The sequence below is a fragment of the Equus asinus genome, chromosome 20 (genome assembly GCF_041296235.1).
Source record: "Equus asinus isolate D_3611 breed Donkey chromosome 20, EquAss-T2T_v2, whole genome shotgun sequence".
NCBI lineage: Eukaryota > Metazoa > Chordata > Mammalia > Perissodactyla > Equidae > Equus > Equus asinus.
In genome coordinates this window covers 90,187,941-90,202,730 of record NC_091809.1, presented here as the reverse complement: position 1 = coordinate 90,202,730, position 14,790 = coordinate 90,187,941, and the positions used below count along the sequence as shown (strand labels likewise).

The following is a 14,790-nucleotide window of genomic DNA, read 5'->3' as shown; positions in this document are numbered from 1 at the left end:
TAGCCCTTGTCTACCCTGCCTCACCCTCCTTTCCTACCAGGTCCGAACTAGGAAACTGGATCTTCATCTCATGTACAACTTTACTCAGAAAAATCCACTTCTGCTGGAAAGTCACCCACACTTCCAGCAGGGCACCTGTGTGAGCAGCCAGAGGAAAGAAACACTGGAGGGAGACTAGGGTTCTAGCTTCTGCAAGGGGGTCCAGCCTGCTTCTGACCTCTCAGGGGCCCCACCCCAAAATACTCTGCTCAGCAGGACTCAGGGACCTTGCTTGGAGGGGAGAAAATTTTCACTATAAATAAAGACCTGGTCATGTTACCCCAAGAAGCAGCCCTGAAGGAGGTCCTCATTGTGTCCTTCCGATCCTCCCCACCCAATCTCCACCTCTCACACCATCCCTCTGGGCCATCCCACGTCAGGTCCCACCCATCAGTCCAGCAAGAGGCGTGTACTCACCCAGGCCATGCATAATGGTCATCCACTCCAAAGCTATTTTGTATAAGTCTCCTGACTTTTGGGTGGCCAAGATCTTGAACAACACCTGAAGACTTTCCTGAATAGAATCCTGCAGGCTGCTGCAATCTAAGGAAGAGTGGGTTCCACCTGAACTGAGCTCAGCTGGCAGTCAGATGGGTCAAGGACAGGGGTGACCAATACCCAAAATACACTGAAACTCACAGATCTCAAGCTATTCTCTGGAAGACCCAAATATTTTTTCTTCCACTAGTTGAACTGTATTCTCACCAAGAACCAGTGTGTTTGCAAACCCGTTTATGTGAGTTATAATTTTAATTACAGAATTTAATCTAATATTTTGTTAACCAATGAAATATGGGTTGGGAAAGAGTTGCTGATTCTACAGAAACATTAGAAGGCTTTAATAAAGGTGAGTTGATAAAAACATGATATTAAACTAGGTCAATTTTTAAAAATCGGGAAATTATAATAAAAATATAGAAAAGTTCTGGACTCAGGTAACTTCACAGGTGTCTTCATGTCACTACTCAACTTTATAGAAACTCAAAGTGGAAACTGTAAACAATGAATTAATGCAAGAAAGGCAATGGGGAACTTCTACCAGTTAACTGCAAATCAAAGGACAAAAGCTCTTGTCCTTAGGTTAAAAGGTTAGTAAATAAATTTACATTTATATGTTTTATGCTAAAACAAAAATTTTAAGCCATGTATGCATCCTATTTTATGATTTCCCTATTTAACTAAAGTTTTTAATTTCCCAGTTGGGTTTCAATTGTGTTGGGTGAGAGAATTTCTCCTCTACTGGCAATTCCCTAGCTATACCATGTTGGGCACATGTACATATGCTGTTCCCTCTGCCTAGCATGCTCTTCTCCCTTGCACGTATGGCAAACTCCTGCTCCTTCAGAAATCAGTATGAGGTCTCTATCTACAGGAAAGGAAGATTTCTCTGACTCTCCTAGTCCTTTGAAGCTGGTCATCTTTCTGAGATTCCACTGCCCTGAACAAGTGCTCCATCATTTACCTATCTCAGTTCTATTAGACTGGGAGCTCCCGAGTGACAGGACTCCTGTTTGTAAATCTCAGGGTCTCCTGTGTTTGGTTCAGAGGAGGCAGATGAGTTTGTTGAGGGAAGAAAAAAAGAATGAATGAGTGGGGCAAAAGGTCAGACAGCAGGGTGCAATCTAGAGGACAGAGCACTGAAAGGTGGAGAGATGTGACCATGAGGAATTTCTTAGCACACCCAGAAAGGGAAGGACCTATGCTGAAGAGGCCAAGCATTGGGTGGGAGGGAGGGTGTGGGGAGCTCACAAGATTTAGACTGTACAGAAACTACATGGAAGACACTATCTCAGAATAGACTGATGTCTCAGGCTGTACAGTAAGAATGGGACCCTGGTTGGAGAAGCCATATCCAGCAGGGCTTGGTGGATATGGTGGATGAATATGGCCCCCCACAGGAGGCTTTGAGCCACAACATCTGGGTCTCACCTGAAAGGATGAAGGTGCCACTATCCTTGTCCACCACCTCCCATTGGGTGCTGTGCAACATTTGCTTCTTGGAGCGCTCCAAGGCTGGGGGCTCATAAGGCACACGCAGGATGAAGTTGAGCAGTCGCAGCTGGCGCAATTCCCAGACCCGCTGCAGCCGCTGTAGGGTCTCTTGGGCATGAATTCGTTCGTTTTCACACTGCCAGATCTGAAACAGCCAGGTCTTAGGACCCAGGACCTAGTAATGGCTTAGGGGATAGCCTTGGAGCTGGGACTCAAGAGCCAGGGCTCAGGTGAATGGATATCTCAGGGATGAAGAGTGCGACCATCGGGCTTCAAAGACAGGCCATTTGGCAGCACACTTTGACCTAGGATTGCTGCCTTGAAACCCACTCTTTTTCAAGGCTCTAGCTGAGCGGACAGTCTATCAATCAGCTGATGCTTTGGGGACAGGGTAAGTGTTGGGGGACATCTATCATCCTGTGTGCCCACAACTTCAGGGAAGCCACCCACTTCCTTCCACTAGGGGGGTGCAAACTCTCAGTCACAGAAAGTCTGGAACCACCCATCAGACCCCCATACCCTCCAGGCAGGCCAGCGTTCTCAACCACCCACCCACAAGCCAATATCTACTACCCTCTTGTCTCAAGGGGATGCTGGGCCTTAACTGGCTCTACTAGAGCTCAGCAAACAGGTCCTAGGCCTGACCACTTCCCTCCCTCCAGTAGACCCCACCTGATTGATTCGATCTGCAAACTCCAGTAGAGGACAATTGAGCAGCTGACCCAGTGTTAGGAGTTCTATGCTGTAGAGACTGCCGAGCCCTAAGGCTGGAGGTAGAGGGGACAAGTCAGAGCAACACCTGGTATATGACAGAGTCCAGCCCCTATCTCAGAGGCCAGACCTGGACCCAGAGCCCAGCCCAGCTCCCACACAGCAGACCTCAAAGCACAACACAGAGCTGAGAGCCCAGAACCTAAAGTCCAGAACACAGTGCAGAGCCCAGCCCAGGTCAGCAGAGAGGACCCATGTGGTAGTGAGAGGCTAGAAATGTTTGTGTCTGTGGGGGAAAGGCAGTTATGGTACATGGGGGAGGGCAGGGAGCAACCCAGGGAAGAAAGGTATTTTGAACAGGAGCAGTGGGGAACTGAGCTGTTGCCATATTCTAACGCCTATGTCCCTCCTTCCCCTCCTTCTGAGTCTACCCAAACATACCTCGAAGGAAGCCTTGGAAGTTGAGGTTCTGCAGCTGGAGGCTGCCCAGCTTGGTAAGCAATGGCAGGTAACTGCGAAACTCCTCCAGCATGCGCATGCAGCGCTGCAGAACCGGGCTGTGCAGCCCCAGGGTTGCACTCATCCGGGCCGCCTCTGTCAGCCAGCCATCTGTCTTCTCCTGGGCCATAGCCAGGCTGAACTGTAGGGAGAAGTATTCTTTGTCAGCTGGAGACCCTTCCCATCACTCCCCCCTACCCCCCACAGACGCTCCACTCCCAGGCAGGAGCTGCAAGGAAGGGTGTCAGCACCTTGGCAAAAGCCATGCACTTCCATTCGCTGATGTTTTCAGAGATGACTCGGTACAGGTGCCAGATGCGCTGCTGATGCACGATAGGACGGGTCCCACAGGTTGGCAAGGACAAAGGACTCTCATCCCCTGTGGGACAGGGCTGGCTGAGGCTGGGGCTATGTGTGGCAGCATGGGAGGAGGAACATGATGGGAATGGTCTGTCAGGAGCCCATAATGACAGAAGAGGGGTTCCTGAGAGTGTCAGAGTTGGGGGAGTCCAAAATTGTTCAGTACAACAATGGAGTGGGGACAATCCAAGGGACAGTTATTCCAAGGAAAGAAAATCTGGGAAAATGTGATGGCAGTGAAAGGGCAGGGCTCCTCTTCTGTTAGCCTCCATTTCACTCCATACACTCCGGCCACACCAGACTCTTCACTGTTGCTCAGACATATTAGGCATGCCCCTTCCTGCTAAGGGCCTTTGACTGGTTCATTCTTTCTGGAACACTTTCCTCAGAGAACCACATGGCTCACTCCCTCACCAAATTCAAGTCCTTACTCAAACATCACATTCCTATGTGGGCCTATGCAGCCTACCCTATTAAAAACTACTATCTACCTTCCCTGGTATTCCTGATCCCTCCTACCCTGCCCTGTTTTTTTTTTTTCTATACCACTTCATTCTTTTACATACTCCATAATTTGGTTATATTTTATGTTTACTATTTGTTGTCTTTCTCTCCCAACTAAGATGTTGGGTCCATGAGGGCAGGGGTTTTGTTTTGTCCACTGATACACCTCAAGCCTGGTGCACAGTAGGCACTCAGCGAATACATGTTGCACAGATGAGTTCAGTGAGATGCACACGGAAAAAGATCGAGCCCACAGGGAGGACCATCAGGGGCAAATGGTGACGCCCCCTGTCATGTTTGCCTCTGATCATCATTCCCTCCTTTCAACTCACAAGCTACTGCATTAGTTCTTAACCAACAATTTATATTCAGTTGTGAGATATGTGTCAAAAGTAATTTGCAATTAATAATAATTTATAATACTGAGGCTTTCAATTTACTTAAAAGACATCAGACCAGATTGAAGGATATTGCAACAAAATTGTAATTCTCATTCACCTGAATTCTAGTATATTTTCTGGAGTGAGATAAAGGGATGAAGTTACACCCAAATGCTGGGAATCATGCATCTCACGTGTCTAAGTGTCATCCATCATGGAGAGCTCAGAATATTAAAAGACTGACAATCACTAGACTATCAGAGCTCTGATCTGACAAAAAAAAATGACAGTGAAATACGAACTCTTTCAATCTTCCTTTGTCTGAACTCAAAAGATCCAGCTAGAGACCTCTATCTTTGATAGTAGCTATCTTAACATCAAATAATGGACAAGTAAAGAACTTTCTGTGTAAGAAGGAGCAGACCTATCTCCAGACACATGAGAAGATAAAGCCAAACTTGAGGATTAAGAGCAAATGTCCTCTGATGGACATTTGCTGTGGTATCTCCTCAGTAAATCCCACTGCATTTTAGAACTTTTTATTTGGAAATGACTTCAAATTTTTTAAAGTTGCAAGAAAAAATAGTAAAAAGAATACCTATATACCTTTGATCTAGATTCACCTTTTGTAACATTTCACCTATTTTCTTTTTGTGTTTACACATTCTATGTGTGTATGGGCATGTGTATACATACACAAACACAAAATTCTTTTCTGAACTATTTAAGGGTAAGTTACATAGATCATGGCCTTTTACTCCCAAATACTCAAGTGTGTGTTTCCTAAGAATAGGCATATTATCTTCTATAACTATAGTATAATTATCAACTTCATTTACAGTCGTGCATCACTTAACGACAGGGATACATTCTGAGCAATGCGTCATCAGGAGATTTCGTCGTTGTGTGAACATCACAGAGTGAACACACACAAGCCTAGATGGTATAGCTAACTACACACCTAGGCTGTATGGTACTAATCTTATGGGACCATCATCATATATGCAGTCTGTCACCGAGTGAAATATTGTTATGTGGCACATGACTGTACTACAGTGATACAATACTTTTTATCTAATCTACTGTCCATATTCCAGTTTTGTCAGTTGACCTAATAACGCCCTGTATGGCATTTTTTCCCCTCGAGTACAGCATCCAGTCTAGCGTCAAGTACCACATTTACTTGTCATGTCTCTTTAACTTCCTTTAATCTGGAACATTCCTCACAGCGTTTGTCTTTTGATATTTTTGAAGTGTACAGTCTTTTTGTTAACATGGCATGGGCAGAGATGTTAATAGTTGGTGGCTGGCCAAGAGGCAACTCAGAAGCAATGTGCCCTACCCAGGAAGAGAAGTGACTGATAGAAGTGACTGCATCTGAGAAAAGAAACTTGAGCCCATAAAGTTCTTTACGTGCAGAAGGAAACGTGCCTAGCTGCGCCACTGTACAGAAGGGCTAAGACCAATAGATCTGTCCTAGTCTCCTCCTGTGGGCTAGTGAGGCCCTCAGCAGCTGCCTCTCTACACCACACTGGCTAGAAGCAGTGGCTATGGAGCATTAAGACCTATTTTTATATGGGACCTGCTACCTGATGCAGGACTGGGTTGAACAGGGCTACCCAAAGGCTAAGTACTACCAAGAGGACACCCTTACATTTCTCCTGCACAGGCTTTTAGCCCTCTGACCCCATCACATCCTAATGGAACATTCACCTATTTGTCTTCCCTACCAGACTGTGAGCCTCATCTCCCCACCCTAAGCACAACACTCGACATAGCCAATGTAAAGATTTTGTCCTGCAATTTTCATCTATAAAAGAGACTAATGAAGGTATGTGATTCCTGAGACTGACTTAGGCTCACACAGGACACAGGATCCTGAGTCCCAACCCTTATCTCATTTGGAGGGTCTATTACAGGGTGATGGTGGAGGGGGCGGGGATCCTCAGTACCAGTAAAGACGGCATAGGCACGGTGCAGTTCAGTGAGGTGGTTGACTGTGTTCTGGAACTGACGCTCCAGGGAGATGAGCTGGCGCTCAGTGCTCCTCTGCTCTTGTGCAGGGTCCATGAAGGGACCTGACAGGGCCTTCTCAATCAGGCCTTCCAGCTCTGCCAATGCTGCCGCTATCAGCTGTTGCAGCTTGGGCACAATGGCATGTTGCTTGCTGAGCAGGAACTCTGACGCCTGGCTTTTCTCAAACTGAAATGCCTCCCACACATCCAGAAGCTATGGGGCAAGCAGAGGGCAGTCAAGTAGATGTAGCTGTGCGGAAGGGGGAGTGAGAGGGATGGGGGACTCCTGGAACTGCCCTCTCACCGAGACATCCAGCGCCTCATTCTCTGCATTAAAGAGGCTGAAATGGTTGCGGATGAGTTCATGGAGTGACCGTATGTATTCCATTCGCTCCTCCAGCTTGGTGTACTGCTTACTGGCCTCGTTCAACTGCAGGAGCTACAGCATGAGACCAGCACCCCGACAACCCTGCGCACCAGTTTGGGCCCATCCCTGAGGGGCACTCCCACCTTCTAGAGGCTCCAGACCCCAGCAACCACCTTTTAACCAAGTGGGACCAGGGGCAATTTGACCCAGGTCTCTGTGAAGACAGCACAGTTCCTCCTCCACCAAATCATTACCCTGATGACAGGGCAATATATCCAAATCTGACTATCACAGAGAGCAGAATTATGCATCTCTCTTCATACCAGAGCCTCCCACAGCCATGAGAAAACTGAGGGCCATATGAACAGGGCGAGAATTAGCAAGGGCAGGTCACATATGTGAGCGGTTTAAGAGCATCAAGCTCCATGTGGAGCTCAGCTGAGACCTGAACAGAGTGTGCTGAGCATCTGAGCAGGATGGGGCCTGGATAAGCTGAGAAGGAAGGATGGGGAGAGCCCACCTTCTGGGAGCACCGTGAAATGGTGTGAATGTCTGAGTTGATGGTTTGAAAGACCTCTATGAAATCTGTGAGCTCTGTCATTAGCTGTTGACTGCGGCTCCAGCACTCATTCTGCACCTGTGCAAGAATGTCCTTCCTGATGCTCTCCAGCTTGGATTCTGAAGACAGGAGAGAGTTAGTTGTTAGGGGGTGCACAAAAAAGAAGGGGTGCTAGGGGAGTGCTGTGGGTCCAAAGTGGGAGAAGTCTGAAGGGAAAGCCAGACCATGAATTCATTCCTTCACTCATTGAACACTTACTGGACCTCTACTCACTGTCCAGTCAGCTGCTCTACACTGGAGCTGTGCTGGGCACCAGCAGACAAGAGTGAGTGAGTGAGACAGAAAGTGTTCCCACCCTCAGAAGCTCACAATATGGTGGCAAACACACATATATAAATGGACAGTCACAAACCAGTGTGATAAATGCTCTGCAAGTGCCCAGGAGCCCTCAACCTGGCACAGCAAAGGGAGAGGAGGCCCACTGAGGCTGCGAAAGGTCTCCACAGAGATGGAGTCACTCGAATTGAACGTGTTGAGTAGTTAATGTGCCAAGGGACAAAAGCACACCAAGCAGATGAAATAATAGCACGTGCAAAGGTCCAGGAGTGATATGTCAATGAATAGCAGAATGTCCCATCAGAGATGAAAGTTTTCTGTTTGGGGAGTCTTACTGCCTCTGCTCTAGTAGAAGAGGTACCCAGAAGAGTGTGCAATCTGCTTTTTGTTTTTAAGGATTAAAGGAAAGAAGCTGTCAGGTGGATATGGGGCTAGGAGATAAAACTGGAAGCTGCCTTGGGAGATATGAACATTCCACTGTCTCTGAGGGAAGGAATAATACCAATATGATACTTCATCAAATCTTACTGACTGTAAGAAGCACCATTATTTTATAAACCACAAAAAAAGAAAAAAATGATGCCATCTAAACTCTCACACGCCATCAATCTTAATACACTTCTTAAGTTCAAAGATGTTAAAATATACATAGAACAGCAGAACCCAATATAGAAATATAATATGTAGTATACCACAAAATACTGTACAGGGTGCTTACTATGTGCCAGACACAATGTCAACTACTTTACTTGTACTAACCCATTTAACAGTCACAAAAACTCTTTGAAGTAGATACTATTATTGTCCCTATTTTATAGAAAAGCAAACTGGGCTGAGAGAGGGTAAGTAACTTTATCTACATCACACAGTAGCAGAGCAAGGATTCTAACTCAGGCAGCCTAGCTCCACTGTGTTATATTTTATGTTTTGAGTTATGAAAAGTAAGTTGACTTATCCCTTATGAGCATCTCTGCAACTGGAAAGTGGGATCGTGAGTTCCAGAGACAGAGAATTGAGACATACTGGGGATGGCACTTTTGGAGCCTTGGAGGAAGTCACCAAGAGGACTGGGCACCAAGAGCTGAGACTGAGAAAATCAAGAGAGAAGGAACCTATCAAAGGGCACCCAGGGTTGAAGAGAACACAAGGATGCATACTTATCCTTTTTCAAACTATCCCTCTGACCTATGACAGTAGCTAGGCTGTTGCAGTGGTGCCGCTTTTGGGCTAGCTGCATCAGGCAGGCAAAGGCAGAGAGGAGCTCAACAGCGACACCATACGGCATAGAGGAGTGATGGATTGATAAAATACAAGGGTTGTTGGAGATGGATGGGAAAACAGATTTGAGAGAGATTTAGGAGGCAGAAGAACAGAAAGCATTGGGCAACAGGTTGGATGTGGTACAGTTAGGGAGAGGGAAGAGCAAAGGATAAACCCAAGTTTCTGGTGAGGACAACTTACCAGAGTGGATACATTTGCTGTTCAAGGGAGCCCAGGTAGAAGAGGAACAAAGTTGGAGAATAAGAAGATAAAATTAGATCAGCAAGAAGGATGAGAGCAGACAGAAAGGGATAAGGTGAAATGAAAAAAATTAAGCACCTACTGCATGCCATAGTCAATGCCAGGAATATTGCAAATAGTATCTTGTTTAATCCTCCTTGCCATGACCCCATGAGTGACTGTTTTATTATGTCCATGTTACAAATAAAGAAACTGAAGCTCAGTGATCTGAGGTCATACACACCAGTGAAAAAACAGAGCCAGGATTCTGAACCTGTGCTTTTCTCTCCGTTTCTCTTGAAGAGGCCAGCTGATCCTGCACTAAGGATCAAGGCGCTAACAAACTAGGAAAAACACAGACTTCCCGCAACAGGGGAGGAAAGTCTGCCCAAAACAGGGTCAGAAAGAAAGCAGACCAATTGCAGGCCCTCCTTGTTCCTGCCCTGCACTCCCTGTACATTTAGGAGGGGAAGGGAAAGAGTGGGGAGTTTTTGTGGCCTATGAGATACCTCATGAGGCATGTCCTTTCAGCTGTTTAGGAGCAGAGGCAGGAAGGGTGAGGCAGGTAAGCACTTTCAAGCAAACTTTTTCAGGCCCTCACTCCAAGGCCTCCCACTTTCATAAAGAAAGCAGGCCTGGGAGCCATGCGTCCGAATAGTATCCAGTCTCTGCAGGAAGTAGACACTATTGGTTACTGCCATCTTTGGGGGTTAGGCGAGAAAACAGAACAAGCTTCCTGTTTCCTAGAAGAACACATCACTGGCTTCCCAGTCCACCCCACTGTGAGCTTCTCCAAGGCCAGCTCCTAGGTGGAGGCACTTAGCTAGGAAACAATAGCATGAGGCATCCTTCCCAGGGGAAGGGACAAAGAGAAAAGAGGAACAAGACTAGGTCTTACACCAGATTTCTCGGAGACCCTGGGAGATCAACAACTGGGCCTTGGCCTAGTGGGTGTAGGTAGTGGCAAGAGGAGGGAAACTGAGATGGATGGAGGAGGAAGCAGACAGCAGGGTGGGCTTGAGCTCCACTTTCCATGTGGAACTTTTGGAAGACACCCCCTTGCAGGGTGCCCTTATGCTCACATGACATGAGATAGTCATAGCAAAGTAGAAGTCATGGTGTGATGTGTTGTGACAGAAAGAGGGCCAAACAAACTTTCCCAAGTTCCCCACAGCTCTAAACCATAGGGGATACAGAAGAGAGCAGAGAGTTGATAGCCAGAGTGCCTGATGGGGTTCCTGAGTTGAGGGGCGAGGGACCGTGAAGCAGAAACTATGGTGGTGGCCAGCCTAAGACAAAGACTGGATGAAGGGTTCACTAAAACCCCAAGGATCTGCAATGCCAGCAGGAGCCCCTGCAGGGCCGAGTCAGCAAAGGTAGAAACTCTGGGCTCCTAGGAGCCAAGAGCACACATCCCAGTTACACTAGCTCAGGACACAGAGGGAGCAATGTGAGAAGGAGGGCAGAGACCAGGCAGGGATGCATTACACCTCAGCAAGGGTCACAGAAGCCAGTAGAGAAGAGCACGCAGCCCAGAGCCCTCTTCAATGCCAGATGCCACCTTGGAGAGGAAAAGAAACAGAGGACACTTGAGAACAAAAACAACCCTGAACTGCAGTATGAAGTTTGAATTGACCAAATACCCAAAATAGACTGAATTAGAGCAAAAGTGTTGCTTTAAATGAAAAGCGCTTTCACTTTTAACTGGAATGTATTTTTCTTTCACTATCAGCAGAAGTTAGGACTACAGAGTAAGACAAGATTAGTTAAAGAGAGTAACTTTTTACACATACAAATTGCAGTGTCATTTTGACTCTGCTACATGTGGAGAAGAGGCACCCTTGATTCCTAAGAATCTCTGTAAAGAAACTGAGTTCTCTAGCCTAAGGAGTAGGCTAAGATTTTTCTCAGTCACATTTGGTTTGAACTACTTCCACACCATGAAAACAGAAAGTGTCAGGTGACAGGAACATGATTCCTAAGGAGAATGGGGAAAGAGCAGAGAGCCAAAACGGATGGATAAGCTGTCCTCGGTAATGATCATACCTTTCATTGTAAAGAGAAGGGGCTGGGACCTGCAGCTTTGGGGAGGCTCTACAGGGCCAATGAGAGGCCCACACCAAAGGTCCCTGGAGGACACTCCAGGCCCAAGGAGGCCATGTGGATAAAATAAGGAAGGCAGAAGGAAAGGAGGGGGGATAAGCAGCACTCACCCAGCTCAGCATGTACGTCACGGCAGCTCAGCAGCAGCAACCTGCCTTTTGTGACCAGCTCTGCAGGTATATTGGAGACACGGGCCTGCCAAGTGTTCAGGCAGCTCACCAGCAACACGTAGTTCTTGATAGGACAACCTCTCATGGACTCCAGCTTCTGAGGCCCCCAGGCTTGCAGGAACTCATAAATGCCTGTCATCCAGTGATGCTCCTTGCAGAATTCCTGCACCTCCCACAGCATGCCCTAGTGGAAGACAAGGTGCTTAGGACAGAGCTGGGTGGCCATGATGGGAATTGGAGGGTATCATCCCACTCCTTAAACCTCTGTTCTCACCTCCAGCAGGGCCTGTTGTATAGTCAGTGCCTGCTGGATTCGATGGTTGTTGTCTAGGTCCTCTTGCAGCTGCTTATAACTGGGGGGCAGGTACTGGCCCCGTAGCCGGTACCCACGGACCTCCAGGGCTTCAGTAATTGTGTGAGACTTCCAAGGCCACACTAATCCTACATTCGGGCCACAGAAGATGCGCACAGCATCGCTGGACTGGTCCTGGAATTTGGGCATCAGGGATCCTGTGTTCGAGTCCTCCTCTTCATCTTCTGGTGGGGTACATGCCATAATTGTCCATGTGTGCCCTCCAGGGCCCACACACAACTTCTCTCTCTACCTTGAGTGTACACAGACATTACACACACAAACACACACACAATCCCTGCTCACAAGTGAGTTTGCACATACATCTACGTCCCAAGCACAGTACATCAGACCCACCGAGGGAACTTATTAGTTAGGGTTCAGGAGTAGAGAACAGAATTTACTCTAGCTAGTATAAGGAGGAAGGGAATTATTATGGAATATTAAGTGGGTTGCGAATAATTGGAAGAGCTGAAAAACAAAAACACTCTAGCCTAAGTGTCTAGGGCTCTGTGCTACCTGGTAAATTGAGATGTCACAGCCATACCACCAGCTACAAAAGCACATTGCCTCTCTTATGATCTCCACCAGCAGAATGGATGGCATATGCCCTGCTTCTCTCCCCTACTGACCTCAGTTCTGAACTGAAGTCTCATGTAGATCTAAATCACATAGGACACCTAGCTGCAAAGAGGTCTGGAAGTGTAAAGAGGTTCCCTCGAATGAGTAACTCAGACATTTTACAGAGTAAAGCTTCTTGTCAAACATATATATATATATATATATATATTTTTTTTTTTTTTTTTTGAGGAAGATTAGCCCTGAGCTAACATCTGCCACCAATCCTCTTCTTTTTGCTGAGGAAAACTCACCCTGAGCTAACATCCTTGCCCATCTTCCTCTACTTTATATGTGGGACGCCTGCCACAGCATGGCTCGACAAGCAGTGGTTAGGTCCGCACCCAGGATTTGAACTGATGAACCCCGGGCTGCTGAAGCAGAACGTGCTAACTTAACCACTGTGCCACCGGGCCAGCCCCTTATCAAACATATATACAACTTTTCATCTCTTCAAAATTTCTTATAGATTGGCAAGAAAAAAAAATCTCTCTCTCTCATCTATGAATCCACTCACTGCTATACTGCTTCCCTCCATACTTCCTCTTGCCGCTCATACTATTCATACCTCACACTCCCAAGAGACCATCCCTGCCATATGCAGCCCCTGGGAAAAAATACAGTAATGACAGTTTCATGCTTTGCAGCATATCTCTAAGCTAACTTCAACACCATCCCAACCAAAACGTACATCAAAAGATTTTATAATAAAAATGAAGCAATCTTCCATCCCTTTTTATTGTAACAGATTTATTTTACCACCAAGATCAAAATCTTGGTAGGATATTGTCATAGTAAAGTTAATGGAACAACTCTGAGGAACTTGACACCTGCCAGATGAGAAAAATGATTATCTGATTACATTTTCTCAGTTTTAAACTGCAGAAAATCCCTGATAAGATTATAAGGACATCAGATAGTAATATTAATACTGTCTTCTTGGTCAAAAAATGTTCCAGTAGTAAGACTATCCTCTGGAAAATGGCAGAGAACACAGCTTAAGACTGGAGGATATGATATGATCCAGCTATCCTACTACTGGGTATTTATCCAAAGAACATGAAATCAACAATACTAAGAGATCTATGCATCCCTATGTTCACTGCAGCATTATTCTCAATAACCAAGACGTGGAAGCAACCCAAGTGTCCATCAATGAATGAATCGATAAAGACGATACGGTATATATATATACACAATGAAATACTACTCAGCCATAAAAAAGACAAATTCGTCCCATTCACAACAACATGGATGAATCTTGAGGGTATTATGTTAAAAGAAATAAGCCAGACAGAGAAAGGCAAACATCATATGATTTCACTCATATGTGGAAGAAAAACACACAGATAAAGAGAACAGATTAGTGGTTACCACTAATGAAGGGGGTGGGGAGTGGGTGAAAGGGGAAAAAGGGCACATATGTATGGTGATGGATAAAAACTAGAATATTGGCAGTGAGTACCATGCAGTCTATACAGAAACTGATCTATAATAATGTACATCTGAAATTACACAGTTATAAACTAATATGACCTCAATTAAAAAAAAAAGACTGGAGGATATGTTGCAATGATGTTATTAGTACTAAACTGAGTATTCTTCTAGGAACTACAATCTAGTCAATGTATAACTTTCTATTGTAGGAGGCTTATTCTTCATATTTTTATGTATAACCAGAGGTATTGAAATCATGCTGTAACTTGGTTAAAATGCCATACAAATTTTGCCTCATTTAAGTAAAAGATTTCTCAGATGGAAGTATGTTTCTTAAAGACTACTAGTAGTGTTTTAACTGCTATATATTTACTTTTATTGAATATTGCTCTAATTTTCTTAAAGAACTTAGGGAAAATCCTGAATCAGAACTTTGGTTCTGGTTCCTTCACAATTTTAATTTGATTTTCCATGCTGATCTTTTTTTTTCCTTCAAATTTTGATTCTGAAAATCTCAAACATGTAGAAAAGTTTAAAGGTTCTATGAACACCTTTATCCACCTACCTAGATTCAACAATTAACATTTTGCCACATTGCTTTATTTGTTTTTCCTTCTCTCTCTCTTTCCCCTAAACTGTTTGAAAGTAAGATATAGGCATTGTGGCATTTCACCCCTAAATACATCAGTCCATACTGCTCTTTTAAAAGTAGAAGGGACAACCCAGGGGGCCGGCCCTGTGGCCGAGTGGTTAAGTTCGCGCACTCTGCTTCGATGGCCCAGGGTTTCGCCAGTTTGGATCCTGGGTGCAGACACGGCACCACTCATCATGCTATGCTGAGGCGGCATC

General features: G+C 45.7%; 1 protein-coding gene across 2 annotated transcripts in view; it reads right to left on the bottom strand.

The window, feature by feature from the left end:
- Nucleotides 1-14,790, bottom strand: part of DNHD1 (dynein heavy chain domain 1) — a 77,062-nt gene that overhangs the window by 30,722 nt on the left and 31,550 nt on the right. The window contains exons 12-19 of one of the 2 annotated variants that reach the window (XM_070490923.1): nt 11,809-12,071; nt 11,475-11,718; nt 7,387-7,544; nt 3,184-3,382; nt 2,704-2,798; nt 1,969-2,176; nt 457-582; nt 38-135 (exon numbers count right to left, since the gene is read on the bottom strand). In XM_070490923.1, coding sequence (XP_070347024.1) covers nt 38-135; nt 457-582; nt 1,969-2,176; nt 2,704-2,798; nt 3,184-3,382; nt 7,387-7,544; nt 11,475-11,718; nt 11,809-12,071 — 1,391 coding nt within the window. Of the gene's footprint in view, nt 1-37; nt 136-456; nt 583-1,968; nt 2,177-2,703; nt 2,799-3,183; nt 3,383-3,491; nt 3,620-6,436; nt 6,906-7,386; nt 7,545-11,474; nt 11,719-11,808; nt 12,072-14,790 lie in introns of those variants that run through there. The other variant, XM_070490924.1, reaches the window with a different exon arrangement.